The 14,058-nt window shown below is 44.7% G+C and overlaps 1 protein-coding gene across 3 annotated transcripts in view; it reads left to right on the forward strand.

The window, feature by feature from the left end:
* Positions 1 to 2,734: 2,734 nt before the first annotated feature.
* The window catches only part of SLC10A7 (solute carrier family 10 member 7), a 151,928-nt gene continuing 140,604 nt past the window's right edge, over positions 2,735 to 14,058 (forward strand). For 2 of the 3 annotated variants that reach the window (XM_086464258.1, XM_086464259.1), the window contains exons 1-3: positions 2,735 to 2,834; positions 6,552 to 6,634; positions 11,532 to 11,668. In XM_086464258.1, the coding sequence (XP_086320384.1) occupies positions 2,735 to 2,834; positions 6,552 to 6,634; positions 11,532 to 11,668 (320 nt within the window). The remainder of the gene's footprint in view (positions 2,835 to 6,551; positions 6,635 to 11,531; positions 11,669 to 14,058) is intronic. The other variant, XM_086464260.1, reaches the window with a different exon arrangement.

Consider the following 14,058-nt stretch of genomic DNA (forward strand, 5'->3'; position numbering starts at 1 on the left):
CACAATGAGACAGCTCATCCTTCTCTACAGCAGGAGAGACAGGCTTGGGACTGCGCACAAGGAGCAAGGAGTGACCCTTTGGAGGGGAAAATGAGAAGAATCTCCCAGAGCCTAAGGCTGAACCTGAGGTTTCTAACCTTTGACAGTTAGATCTGCTGTGAGCAAACATCTGAAACTTGTCGACAAAATGAACCTAGAATTAACTTGGGCAGTGGGCAAGATTAGAAGTTCGTAATTAACATCCACCTGCAAAGAGCAAGGGGCAGAATTAGCACCATGTAAAAGCTGTGATGCAAAAGCAGGGAGAGACTGCTGTCTTCACCGCGGAATTTTATTGCCAGCCTGAGCGGCCTCCACACCTGCCCCTTCTTTGCATCCGTCTACAGCTTCTGCAGCAATTGATGTCGCAGCAACTTCAATCACTATAAAATTTGGCTGCTTCTAACTTCTGAGGGCTTTCAGCCTCAATAGCTTATTTGTGATTTTGCTTTTCCTTGGTAACAAGGCTCTTCCGAGTTGTGCTGAAGCTGTCGGTGCCTTCTAGCCCTGCTGGGGCAGAGCGAGGCCTCTGCATCGCTCAAGGAACAAGCCGGACCGGAACCACTGGGCAGAGGGTGCGAAGTGTTGCATCCATGTTCACAACAAAACGACCCAAGAAATGCTGGACGTCCCCTGGTTTTCTGCTGCGTCCAGATCGGAGGGCTGATGCTGTCGCTAGTGTGCTTTCAGAGCCACATTGGAAAAGATCTAAGCACTTTGATCTATGAACGGTGCGGATGAAAACCATGTCGTATAACTAGGGCAACCTCCGTGTGAATGAGTACCCACACAAAGATTTAACAGGATTTATATGATAAACATTAACTTTACATCTTCAGCTGATTCTCCTTATCCTTCCTGTGCAGTAATCAAATCCTCCAAGTAATCAAATCCTATGCTCGTTATAATCACAGCTTGCTCTAGGAGAACAGCTGTTACGCATTTATTTTCTCCCGAAACGGTCAACCTGGAGCAGTTGCACAGGCAAACGCAGTGAGGTTTTGCAGTTCAACACTTGTGTCTGAGAAGAGAGCGAGGACTGACACGCACTCCAGTAAACTTTAGTGAAGCAGTGACACGTATATTCATTTTGAACTGCACATTTTGGACACCCTTGTGAGTGGGAGAAGGCACGGTCCCCCCATATTAAAAAAATTCAGCTACGATGTATACGTGTTTACATGAGTGAACCTCACAGGAAATACAGCAACAGACGGCTCCTGAAGTGGCCGAGATCACGGCTGGGCTTCCAGCCATCAACCGTCGTTTGCTCGGTAGCGGAGAGCAGAAAGCGCACGGCAGGGCCGTTCTTCGGAGCCTGAATGTATCCACGGAGACCGCCAAACTTGGCTAAACGTTTGGAGACCCCACGGCAGGGGTGTTGCGTGTGTTCGAAACCTGCCGGCACAAGGCAGCCGCGGCGGTGCCGGTGCGAGCAGCTGCGCGGACGGAGCGTTTCATACTTTCTCATTCCCTCGTTAACGTGATTCAGAGCGACTTAGGGGTCGCGGCCGGGCAGAGCTGTGCTAATGAATCCAGCGGGGACAAGAGGGGAGCGGGCAGCGCAGCTCGAGCAGCAGGAGGCGGTTTTTACGGGGCCCCGGCGTGTTTAACACCGAGATAAACCCACCGGCCCCCGCGCGGGGCATCGTCTCCAGCTCGGGGGCCGGCTCGCTCGGCAGCCCCACAGACCCAGCGGCACGCGACGCGTCGACAAGTTGCGACAGGCGTTTCTGCGAAACGAAGCGACACCGGGGCGAGCTCCGAGGCGACGACGGGCACTCCGTCACTTGCCGCCTTGGCGCAGGGACGGGCCCGGCCGCGCGCGCGGGCACAGCCGACACGTGTGTGACACAGCAGCCACCGCCTGCCCGCAGCGCCTCGCTCCCGCCACGCCGGGTGCAGGATGCCGCGATTGTCGCTGCCGGCCCCGGCCCGCCCCCGCCCTCACAGCGAACGGCCGCCACGGAAAGATCCCGCCTCCCTCCCGCCCCGGTCCCCTCCCCCGGCGGCGGTTCCCGCCTGAGGCGGATGGAAGCGAAGGGCGGCGGGAGGCGGCCGGCCTGCGGCGGGGGGGGGTGGGTGGCTGTGCCCGCACGCTGGGGGGCGCCCCCGCCTCCCGCCCCGGCCGGCCCGCTGCGCGCGCCCAACGGCCGGCTCGCGCCCGCCCTCCCCGCGCGTCAAACGCCCGGCGTCACGCAGACGTTGTAATGTACCAAAACAGCGCGCACGGCCCCACCGCCCCGCTGCCCCACCGCTCCCCGCGCCCGCCGAGCCCCGCGTCCCCCGCCGGGACCGGCTGTGGCCGCCGCGCTCCCCGGCCCGCCCGGCGACGGCAGCAACGGCGGCGGCGGCGCCACCGTCCCGTCTCGCCACCCCGCGCCGCCGCGACCCGCCGTGGCCGCCGACGCCCCCGCTGCGGCGCAGGGATGCAGCGCGGGGCGGGGGCGGCCGAAGCCAGCGCGGGGGGGTGTGCGTGTGTGTGGCATCGGCGCGGCGGGCGGTCGGGCGAGCGAGCGGCGGCGCGACGGCTGCGTGTCTATTAGGAGGTGCGTGGTAGTGATGGCGGCGGTGGGTGAGACTTTTCCTGTCAGCGGATCCGGCTGGTCCTGCCGGCGGGCGGTGGGGCTGCACCCCGCCCCGGCGCTGCGCTGCGCCGTGCCGGGCCGGGCGGCGGGGAGCGGCGGGCCGCGCCATGGGGCTGCTGGAGCGCCTGCGGAAGGAGTGGTTCATCCTCGGGATCGTGCTGGTCATCGCGGTGGCGCGGCTAGAGCCCGCCGTCGGCGTCAAAGGGGGTGAGTCCGGCCGCTGCCCCGCCGGGGCCGGTGTCGGGGAGCGCCGGCGGGATCCCCCGGAGCCGCTGCCCGAGAGCCCCGGCGCCCTCGGGGGGCCCGGCGTTACTTTGTCAACTCCCGGTGGCTGGCGCTGACCCCCGCCACCCGGAGCGTTTCGGGCGGGCGGGCCGGGCCCGGTGCTGCCCGGGGTGGATCCCGGTGCCGACGGCCGGGGGGGAGCGGGCCCCCTCGCTGCTGGGCCGTGGGGGCAGTCTGCGGGCCTCCCTGCGGGTCCCCGGGCGGAGGGTGGCGGTGGCTTTGCTGCCGGGGCCGGTGAGACTTGCTCGGGTGCCTCTCGGCCGTCGAGGCACCCGCTCGGAAACTTTGAAACTCGAGTTTCCCGGGGGTGCAGGAGGGCAAGCTGCGGGGTGTAGGGCACTGCCGGGCACCTCTGGCTGCTCGCCTCCGCTGCTGGTTAGTCGGTCACTGCTTCTCAGGTACCCAAGAAATATTTCGAGGTATATTCCCGTGTGTGTCTTTGCTGGGCACTGTACCAGTTGCTTCAATAATAATCTCCTCTGTGTGGATTCGTAGTCATGAAAAATGGATAGCGACTTACTTTGAATGTGCTCCTGTTAAACTAAGTAGTAACTTCAAGGACTCTAGGATGGGCATAAAGTCAGTGCAGTTTGGTGTGTGAGTCTCTGCCGCTTGTGAACTTCTCGAGAGGTGTAGCTTAATGTATATTGTGTTAAAAGCTCAGGTGCTGTATCTCAGCCAGATGATTTTTTTACTTTATAACACACTTGTATTTTATTATTATTATCGTTCCCTCTTACTTCCTCATGAAAGATGAGGGAAAACGGTGAAAAGGATTCAGTGCAAAATGTTGTCAAATGCTCACAGTAAACAAATCGGAAGAAAGATCTGTCCTTTTCTAAGCAGTGAGCTCTTGTATGATTCTTGTAACAAGAGCTGATGAAATATCCAGTGTTATTTTTAAATAAACAGTGTGTCTTTAAGTATCAATACTGGCAACATCTTCTGTTTACTTTCAGTTCCAGATGTTCACAATTTTCAAGAACAAACTGAATTTTGTATTTTTTTTTCTGATTGATCTCTGAAGGTTTAAGAAGAGGGGTGTAGAATACTTGAATGGAATTCCTTTAGCAATTCCATGTTATGGGAAGGGAGGAAGAATCTAGCTGCGCTTTTATATGTGTAGTTTTGCTTGAGTTTTTTTGGTGTGTTGTTGGTTTTTTTTTTTTTTTCTTAACAGAGCTGAATGTTGAGGATAGACAGTTTCTCACTGAGGAGCCAACCTTCACGCACCCCCCCCACTCCCTTAGGTTCTGGGGAAAAAGAAAGTGATTTAAAAAAAATATGGCTCTGAACACTTGCTGTGGCAACTAAGGCTCCGGTACTTCATGGAGTTCAGGGCAGGCAAATTCTTGCTGTGTAAGGATCCCTTCTAACATCTGTGTGCTGTTTTGCATAGGTGAATAGGACCCACATGGAGCCCCTTGCAGGATCCATGCTGAGTCTTCTGCAAACCTTAAAGACAACTTTAAATTGATAGCATCAGGTGGTTTGGCCCTTTCTGGTTTGACTCTCATGCTAATTGTTAGCAGCAATGTGGGAGATCCTTTTAACTAGAATAAGAGATAATTTTTCCTCAGCTTACTTCCTACGTGGAAGCACTATGATGGAGCACTTAATTGCATTATCCTACTGCAGAGATGTCAAGCTTTGGCATGGTATTGTTCCTGGGACAACTGGCTTGAAAAATCTTGTAAGCATTGATTGAAACTCGTGAGCATGTGTTCCCCAAAGTGGTATCCCTCTTCTGAAGCGATGCAATCTCAGTGCTTGTTTTAAAACCAGGAAAAAAAAAAAAAAGAGGTGAGGGGTGGGAAATATCAGCATATGAAAAAACATGTTTGTCATCTTCCAGCTGACAAAAGGCCTTACTGAATGATATGGATGGCCCAGCATCCATACCGGCAGAACGTTGTGCCACAAGTAACAAAGGTTTGTCCTGTTGCCAGCTTCGGGGCATAAGCCAAGCCCTTTTTGTTTTCCTTTTTGATGAATGAGCCTATTTGTTTCCTTTGTGAAAAGAGCTTTCCTGACCAGTCTTTGCACAAGAGATGAAGGGAATCTGTTCTGACTAGAGTTCCCTGTGCTCTATGAACGTGTGGTTGCTCTAGTGGTAGCTGTTTCTTCTGTGTAAATGAGTTGAGGTAGCCCAGTGAAAAACCCTAAAATAGAGAAACTGAATCCTGGAAGAACTCCTGTCTTAGCCCGACTGACAACCCACTGCCTGTCTGCCCAGTGTGTATGTGCATGTACGTATGTGCTCTAATCTTCTGAAAGATTAGGAAAATTATATAATTTTATATATATATATATATAAATATAGTTCTATGTATGACTATATATATTTATATAACTTTTCTGTTCCCTGCCCTCTCCCCTACTCGTGGTTATTCAGTTAACATGCCATAATTTTGCAACTAGCTGTGAACATTGTTGAGACTTTAACTCTTGCATTTCCTGTCTTGTTTTTGCCTTATGCTTCATATAGGTAATTTGGTTTATTTTTTTTTGTATTTAAAACACACACAGTTTTAGTATCTCATCAACAGAGTCCTCTCTGAGAGTAGGACTTGGGTTTAAATGACTTGAGATGCAAATTTGATTAGACTCAGTGTACTTTGATCCTCTAACTTAAGGATCATTGACCTTGCTCCAGCGTGACCATCAATGTATCATTCATCTGAGGGAGCAGAAAGGATCTTCTCTTCTGGAGTGTTGAGTAAAGGCTTGCTTGTTTGCTGCTGCAGTTTTGCTCATGACAGCTTATTGTCACTTGCAGAGTTAGGATATTACTTTGGTCCTAAGTAGACTGCTAATAATTTCTTTCTAATATAATAACTGGCTGAATGCTTGTGAAAAAATGAGTATATACATTTTGCGCTTGGTGGCCTCTGAAGGCAAAGTGTATTAAGTGAATTCATCATTTTTATAGGAGTGTAAAAAGTATTTTATTTTAATCTCCCTGAAGAAAGTATATAAATATATACAAATGTAAGCCTTTAATGTAGTGGAACCCTTGGAGGTGCAGGCATCTGCCCTTGCTGATCTTGCTGAGCAGCGTGTCTGAAATCTGTTATTGTAGGGCTGGAATGAACCGTTTTGCCACAGCCCTGTTGTGGGGGAATAGTGCAGAATTGTATGGCCCCAAGGAAATCATTGCAAAGTACGATTTGGTTTCCTCTGTGTGGGCAGCCAGACAGCTGTGTGTGGTGTGGGGGAAGACGTGAGAGGCAGATATGTGAATGATATTGATGGTCCTGTGGAAGGAGCAACTAATATTTTTATTTGAATGTATGGTTCGAGTTTGCTGATGCTATAGGGATACTCTGGTGAGTACTGAATTCCCAGTTTTTGAATTTCCAGAATTTACCCGTTAATTCCCAGTGGCCTGTAATCATGGAAGCCAAATTTGTATGACACCGTACCTCACTCTCCACTCAGTGGTTTGCTTTTATTTAAAAATGAATAGCATGCTTTCTGTAACTTAATAGAAACCCCATTCTTTTTGTTACAGACTTTAATGATTAGATTTTTCTCCAGGTATTTTTCTAAGTATTTTCATTTACTTTGATGTAATATATGCATATCATTATGTCTTTGACTGTAGTTCACTTTCTTCTTTATGTCTATATTTTTTAGGACCCTTGAAACCAGAAATTACCATAACTTACATTGCTGTTTCAGCTATATTCTTTAACAGTGGACTCTCCTTAAAAACTGAGGTACTGTAATTTCTCATTGCTTCATTCTTGTTTTGCTTTAAAAAAATTTATGTTGCTTTGGTTGGGTTTAAATGTAATTGGAATATTTAATTACTGTGCTGCTGTTTTTGATGCTGGGAGAATGGCTAACAAGAAAAGACAAATAATAGGCATTTATGGAATAACCCTCCTTGATTTCAGAAAATTCCACACAAAGTAGTGAACTTGATGAGAAGGGGAGCGTGAATAAATTTCATGCATCCATAGAGGGTGGGTTGCTTGACTTTGCAGGGCTTTGACTAAATGGAAATGCTAAGCACAATGTTGAGACTGGATCTACACCCTACACGCCACTGCTTAGCTGAGATACAGGCCAGAAAACTGTTCGAATCCTAGGGTAGAAGTTTGTAGGGAACTAGGCAGAGAGGGGCTACCTGGAGTTTCTGTGCCTCTGTAGGACACAAAGAGAAGGTGTGAGCTCTCTTTGCCTCTCTCCTTCATCTCACTTGCTGGTGTGCTCTCTAAGTAAAGCTGTTTAGGCTAGTTGCTATAGGATGGATGTAAGCAAAGATCTTTAAGTTTCCGCATTGGGTAGGCATAGGTCAGCAGCAGGTATGACCACAAAAGGGTTCCTCTGCAGGTGCAAGGCCAATATACAGGTACAAAGTCTTGGCAATCTTTTCCTATAGGATTTAGTTTTGGACAGGTGGACTTGAAGTGCCTACACTCAGCTGCATGTCACAGACACTGAGACTTGTTTCAGATTTAGTGTCACATTTTTCAAAGAGGAACAATCTGGGAGTAAGAAGAGATGAAGGAGAGAACCTCTTAGTGATATGTAAAGCAGGCGTGGAGAAAGGAAATTATGGCTACGTGCCAAGAACAGAAGGAGCAGCCAGAGTTGAAGTGGAACATTGCATGTCTCTGCTAGTCTATTTTCTTGATTCCTTTTGTGCTGTTGGCTGTGTAACAGGTGATGCCATTCATATGTTGCATGGTACTAATGCCTAAAAAATCATCATGATACTGTCCAGTTACCTTCTGGGCAAACTGGGATTTGGAAGAACAATGTGCATTCAACAAAAAAAAGTTTCTATGCCTGTATCGTGGCTATAGTGATAAAGCTTCAAATGGAGGTGGTGTTGGAATTGGTGACAGCCCTCTGCTTCTGTGTCTGCTGGCAGTTTGGCCCTAGGACCTCTAGTTCTCCTGGGACACAATACAACTGAAGTGAATAACTGTAGTCAGTTCCATAGCAGCTATTGAGAGCCTTATTGTCTTATGGGGAAGCAGGAAGAACAATGTTATCTATTTGCCTGGGACAGTAATTAATCTTAATGGAAATGGGCTGCAGAGAGGCACTTTCTCCTATAGAGAAGAGGACCCAAAGCCTGAGTAGTACTAATGGAGTGGAGTTTTCTGCTTTCAGGTTAGGGATCTTTGCATGCAGAGGAAAAAATGTAAAATTTCTTTCTCTTTCACTAGTTTGTGTCCTTGAAGCTTTGTATTTGTAAAGCAGCTGTGAGTGAGAGTGAAATCAGTAGCATTATCATAGTCTTGATTAGATTCTCAATGCTAGTGTGCATCTGACTTTTTCCAGTTAAGGTGACATCGCCGACAGGTTCCTGGGCAATGTGTCATGTCCTACTTTGAACCTGCATAACTTTTTTTCATCATGTAAATGAAGCTTTTACAGGAGCTGGTGTTTATGTCCAGGCAGCTGATCTCAGATTGTTCTGGAAGCATCAGTTAGGACTGATGCTGTACATGCAGCTTTATGTTCCATCAAGAAGCTAAGCCTTTTCTGAATTTCTGCCATAGGAACAGAAGATAGAGGAAGAAAAACATTTAACTCATCATACCTTGTGCTATTACTTTCTAAAATGTATGTTAAACATCCTTAAATTGTTAGGAGGCCAAGTCATGATTTTATTAGGATACTTTGGGGCATGTGTTAATTGTTTAAGGCACAACCTAAAGCTGGTATTATTAGTCAGTTAATACATCTCTTTATTGAATTGCAAAGTAAATAGTTTCTGCTTTTGTCCTTATTAGTTCTTGACCTGTGTGTCAGCTGTTCTACCTTGGGTAATATATTAGTTAGATTGAAACTAGTGTTTGGTATGCTTTATGAAATGATAAAAAGTTGTGTAAGTGTTGACGAAGGCCTTCTGATACATCTGACAAAATTAGAAATAGCTGATCCTGTTTTCAGGTTATGTTTATGTTTTATCCGCTGTGAAAGCACATGCTCAAAAAACTTGCTAACATGCATTCAGAAAAAATTTTACAAAATAATTGCCAGCATTCAGGAAGAGCCTGTCTGTGCATGACCTTGTTACATTTTCAAATCTAGAGGTCACTGAGGTCCTCTTACATCTGTAGAAATAGCCTGTGTTCAGGAGTGACAAGAACGTTTGATTCTACCTTAATATAATGCTCTTTCAGTTTTCGGTGACCGGATAGCTTGCTCTTTTAAAGCAAATACCTCCTGTAGGGCCCCAGAAGTTAAATCACATACTTGAGTTATCCATTTCAATGAGGAATTTGACAAGCCACTGAAAACACTGTTTGCTCTGTGTGGATATTTGCACAGAGGAGTCCAGTTATGACCATCTAAGCGTGGCTGGACGGCAACAGGGACCCGCACTGATTAGCGAGAGGCTGGGATAAGCTCTTTAAAGGGTCTGAAATACTGGGAAAGACAAAGTAACCTGTTCTACCTGGTGTGCAGAAACAGAGTCATAACAAGCTGCTTCCAGTAACTTTTCTGAGATTTCAGCTTTTTTGAGGGCTACAGTGATGGATGTATTTTGGGACAAACCCTTGTAGATTGCTTGAGAAGGTGAAGGCTGTTTGGCTCAGTGTCTGTTCTATGACGATGCCTATTCTAAAAGGCAATCGCTAGAGACATTTTAAAGACTGTTAACTTAGATCTGCAAAGGCTTGTTCAGCACTAATACAGCATTCCTTCGTGCACTGGGTTGGCTGTAAACACCTTCCTTGCTCCCTGGAAGCTCTAACCAGTCTTTCCCAAATTTTTGTCTTGGATTTTGATTTTGAAAGTATTGCACAGTTTTCTTCAAATTATCTATTTTTAAGGTGTTTTGCAATTATAAAAATATTAAATTGAAAGGGCACTTCTGTATGTGTGATGGTGCGTGGATTGGGGGTGCCTTCATAGATTGGTTCACTAGGAAATCTGAAGCTGGATGTGACTTGGCAGGAAAGAAGGAGGAATTAGCAGCTTTGCTGAAAGAAGTAAATTGGTCTGGTTTTTCTCAATTGTTTTATTTACTTTTAAAATGTACAGTTTTATATAGATATTTCCAGATAACTTTTCTTCCCTCACAGGATGTGTTTCTACTATTAGTCATTTTATTTTTGCTTTCTTTTTGAGATAAGATTAAATAGTACTACAATGAAGCTATTCATAATGCCATAGGTACTGTGACTGGTTATGTGTGAAGAAGGCCTATTTTTTCATGCAGATTGATACTAGCCTGATGAAGAGCTTCCTTTATGTTAAAAAAAATGTTGTTTCATCCAGTTAATCGAACACTGATTGTAATAATACTTTCTTGGTAAAACTGGATCAAGATGTACGTTTTAAGTCCATGTTTTGTATAACTTTAGGAATGGGATATGAACAGATATGTATTTTCTTGTGGAAAGTTCCCCCCCCCCCCCCCCCCAATCAAATTTGGAAGATAATTTTATTAAAAGAAATAAAGTAACAAGGACATGGTGATGAATTGGTAATAATTCCAGATGTATAATTACATCAGTGTGCATTTGGATGGTCAAAAACTGTTTTGAAGCTGAGGGTGGCATTTGAAGATCGGCTGCTGCATTACTGTACATGGAAATACACTTCTTTGTAGTTGGTTTTTTTTGGTTTTGTTTTTTGTAGTTCATCTAGGGTGTTAGATAGTTGGAGAATCCTAGCAAATTAAGTTTTGAATAAAAATGCCATCAGTTCTTTTCCTGTTGCATTGCTCACTTGAAAACAGTGCAAGTTGTTTTGAGAGAGAGGAAAAGGAATTTTTCTTCTCAATCTATGAGAGTTGAAATGAGCTGAAATGCACAAGGCATTTTCTTGGTTCTCAAAACCTGTGTAGAAGACCCTTGGAGTACTTGAAAAGAAACAAAGAGACACAGAACTAACTGAAAAGTTTATTGTGTTAGGGTACTTGATCGCCTCTCTGGAGTGCTCTCACACTATTTAAATTTTTTGTTTTGTTTTCTCAGTCTCTAGTGGTGTTTCGCACTTTATTTCTCTGAAATTTATGGCTTGGCTGTTGTTAGCTTGTTGTGATCTTGGTATTCTTTCTTTGCTATTCATTTTCAGCCTATTTTTTTTTCTACCAGTTTCCTATCTGTTGATACAGTAAATAATCAAAATCTGCTACAGTTTACTTTTTATATTTATTAGTCTTTCTTTAAAAAAAACACACCACAAATGATGACTGTAGTTTAAACATCCCATTTTCACAGTATAAATGAGAATCAGTTTATGGCTGTCTTTAGAGAAACCTGAAATCACGTGGACACTACAAGTTTCCCTTCGTCTTGATATCAGCAGTCAATAAAGTAAACAGGCCGTCAGCATAGTTAACACAGGTTTTGAAGCAGTGACAAAGTGCTGAGGCTGCCTGCTGAAAAGCTACCGTTATGAGAGCTACGCTATTATTGAAGTGGTGGACAATTCTTTTGGAAAAATGCCCAGGAGCAGACAGAGCTTTTATGTTGTCTGGATGTTCTTCATTATTAAAGAGGAGATCAGATGATCCCTAAAGGTGCCTTCTTGACATGCACTCTCTTTGTGTTGTAAAGATGATCCTAGTTTTAAAATCACAAACGTGATCTTACTTCAGCTGTTATGACTGCAACTTCCTCTCTTCTTTTTCTTTTGCAGGAGCTGACAAGTGCTTTGATGCATGTGAAACTACACCTTTTTGTCCAGATTTTTACACTTGTGTTCTTCCCAACAGCAATATGGCTCTTTCTTCAGCTATTATCAATCACACCTATAAATGAATGGCTTTTAAAAGGGTATGTTTAAGCATAATGGAGTGAAATATATTTGTAGCTGTCTTCTTAAAGGGCTGCTTGTCCTGCAATGGGTGTTTTGAGACTTGTATTGTGAACAGATCTTTTGTTATTTTTGTGCTTCAGCACTTTGCTGTCGAAAACACAGTACATGCATGAGATTATCCTTTCAGGAACCTGCTCTCATTTGGAGAAAGTCTGGTCAGTTATTTTCATATGTAGGGAGCTTGCAACAGGTTAGCTTTCTCTTCCACAAAACACAGCTGAAGTGCTGTGCTGGGTCTCGAGGAGGAGGAACGAAAAGGAATGCTGAAGGAATAAGCTGTTGAATAAATACTGTGTATGCCACGTACTGATGTTCCATTCTGTTTTTAAACAGTCTGTATTGGAAAAAAGAAAAAAAGAGAATAAAGTTTTTGTAGGAGGAGAACTTTGAGGTTAGCAGAAGCTAAATTACCATGAAAACAATGTGTTTTAAATCTTTGATGTACTCTGCCAATGTGCGTTTCCAAAGCAGCGTTAATGGTGCAGTAGTAATAGATGTTACGAAAAATCAAAAAAATAAAAAGCTTTTTACAGAATCAAAGGTAAATCCGTAGCACCGTGCAGCTATACTGGAATGTTTGAATGCAAAAATGAATTATTTTAGAAAACTGCTTAAAGAATCCCCAGTGTTTCTTACTGCTTGGTGAAACATTGCTTGGAGAGAGTTCCCTGTCTTGAAAGTTTAATGATAAAGCTGCTCATGTTTATGTTTCTACAAGGCCTAAACCTAAAAGAGCATTTTGTTTTGTTTTTAAGAGGCTTCTCCAGGTGTTCCACCAAATGTGAAGTGGTCCAAATGACACTGAGAAGGTGAAATTGAGATGACATCATTTGAAAGTGTTATGCACTGTTTTGCTTAACAGTATTAAAACATCAAGGATGTAACAAGGTTGCTCTATAATGTCCATTTGGATTTGCTATTCATAGTAAAGGTTATTTTTTGAAGTGAAATCATTGTGAAGTTTTTCGTCAGCTAGAACAGAGACATGATTTTCCACAATGAGCCAAAATTTCCTCCCAATCCATGGGAGTCTCGGTTTCTGAAGTGCAAGGTGCAAGAGATTTTTATGGATTTTGTTCCGCTCATCCCTTCTTTCCTATGACTAATGTCACTTTGGTTCTTAGTATTTAAGGAACATGATCTGTTACGTGCACAAATATTTGTGTATGTATATACATACATACCTGTGAAACTGCATGTAAAACCACATATGTATGGGGTTTTTTTTTTTTTTGAAAGAAACACTTGTATGTGTGGCTTCCTAAATGTGGAGCCTAAACCAGCCTAATTTTTTATGAAGGTGTGTCTGTTTTACCAGTTAGCTAGTATACTTCCATGTGTTTCAAGATGCCTTGCAAGCACTTGTTCCTTGAGTACTATTTCTGTTTTGGCTGTGTTTTATCTTTTAGTACAGTGACTCTGTTGTATTGAGACTTCATTCAAAGAATGGTCAGATTGAGGAGTTTAATGAAAGTGGTTTTGGGTTTGTTTTTGTTTGGTTGTTTTTTGAAAAAATGGTTTCTTGATAAATACTGCTGTTCAGGACATGCTCAGAGCAGCAGCCATTGTGTGCCTCTGATGGCATCCACTGCGAAGGGAGCCAGATGGGAGCTGTACTTCTGGTGTTGTGCAGGTGCAGAAGATACTGAGCTCTGTCCTAATTCTAGGATAACACATTTTAAAGCAGGTACTTGCGTGTCCCTATATGGGTATGTTAAAGAAGAGTGAGGAGCTGATGTGAGGAACTGCCTGTGCCTTCACTGCCCTGTGTAACCAGAAGTTCATCCTAGTGTCCCACAGCTGTAGTTTTTATTCTCTAGAAACACTAAAGTACCTTAATGAAAATGGGGGAAACAAGACAGGCTTTGGCAAAGTTACTTCCTCATCACACGTGTTTAGCACAGCTTGTAGTGGGAGCTAGTTGATAGTCCTCACAAAGGGCCTGGAAAAATAGGCATGTGCTCCCAAGGGCATGCAGCACCTTTTGGCAGGACGGCTTACCTGGGGACTGTAGTTTTATGCTACTCTCTATGCAAGGTTATGCCTAAAGGGCAAGTCAAGCCCACAGTTAATTTCCCATCTTGCTTCAGAATGAATGGTAGATTCTGCCATCCTCTTATAAAGATCTTTATTTGCTGTAAGTGTTATTTGAGAGACAGATTGAGAGGCAGATTCAGATGGTATCAGCTTTTAAACTGTGTTTCTAAGTTGTTTGGGGTTTCTACAGTTGTTTGGTGTCTGCCCCTGCCCCCCCCCCCCCCCATATTAGAAGGTTTGTTGCTTTGTAATTATTTCAAAATATACAAAATAGAAGTGAAACTGACATCAGCCCAAGTATCTTTGAAGT

Source organism: Leptosomus discolor, chromosome 4, assembly GCF_034619465.1.
Source record: "Leptosomus discolor isolate bLepDis1 chromosome 4, bLepDis1.hap2, whole genome shotgun sequence".
In the NCBI taxonomy this organism is placed as follows: Eukaryota; Metazoa; Chordata; class Aves; order Leptosomiformes; family Leptosomidae; genus Leptosomus; species Leptosomus discolor.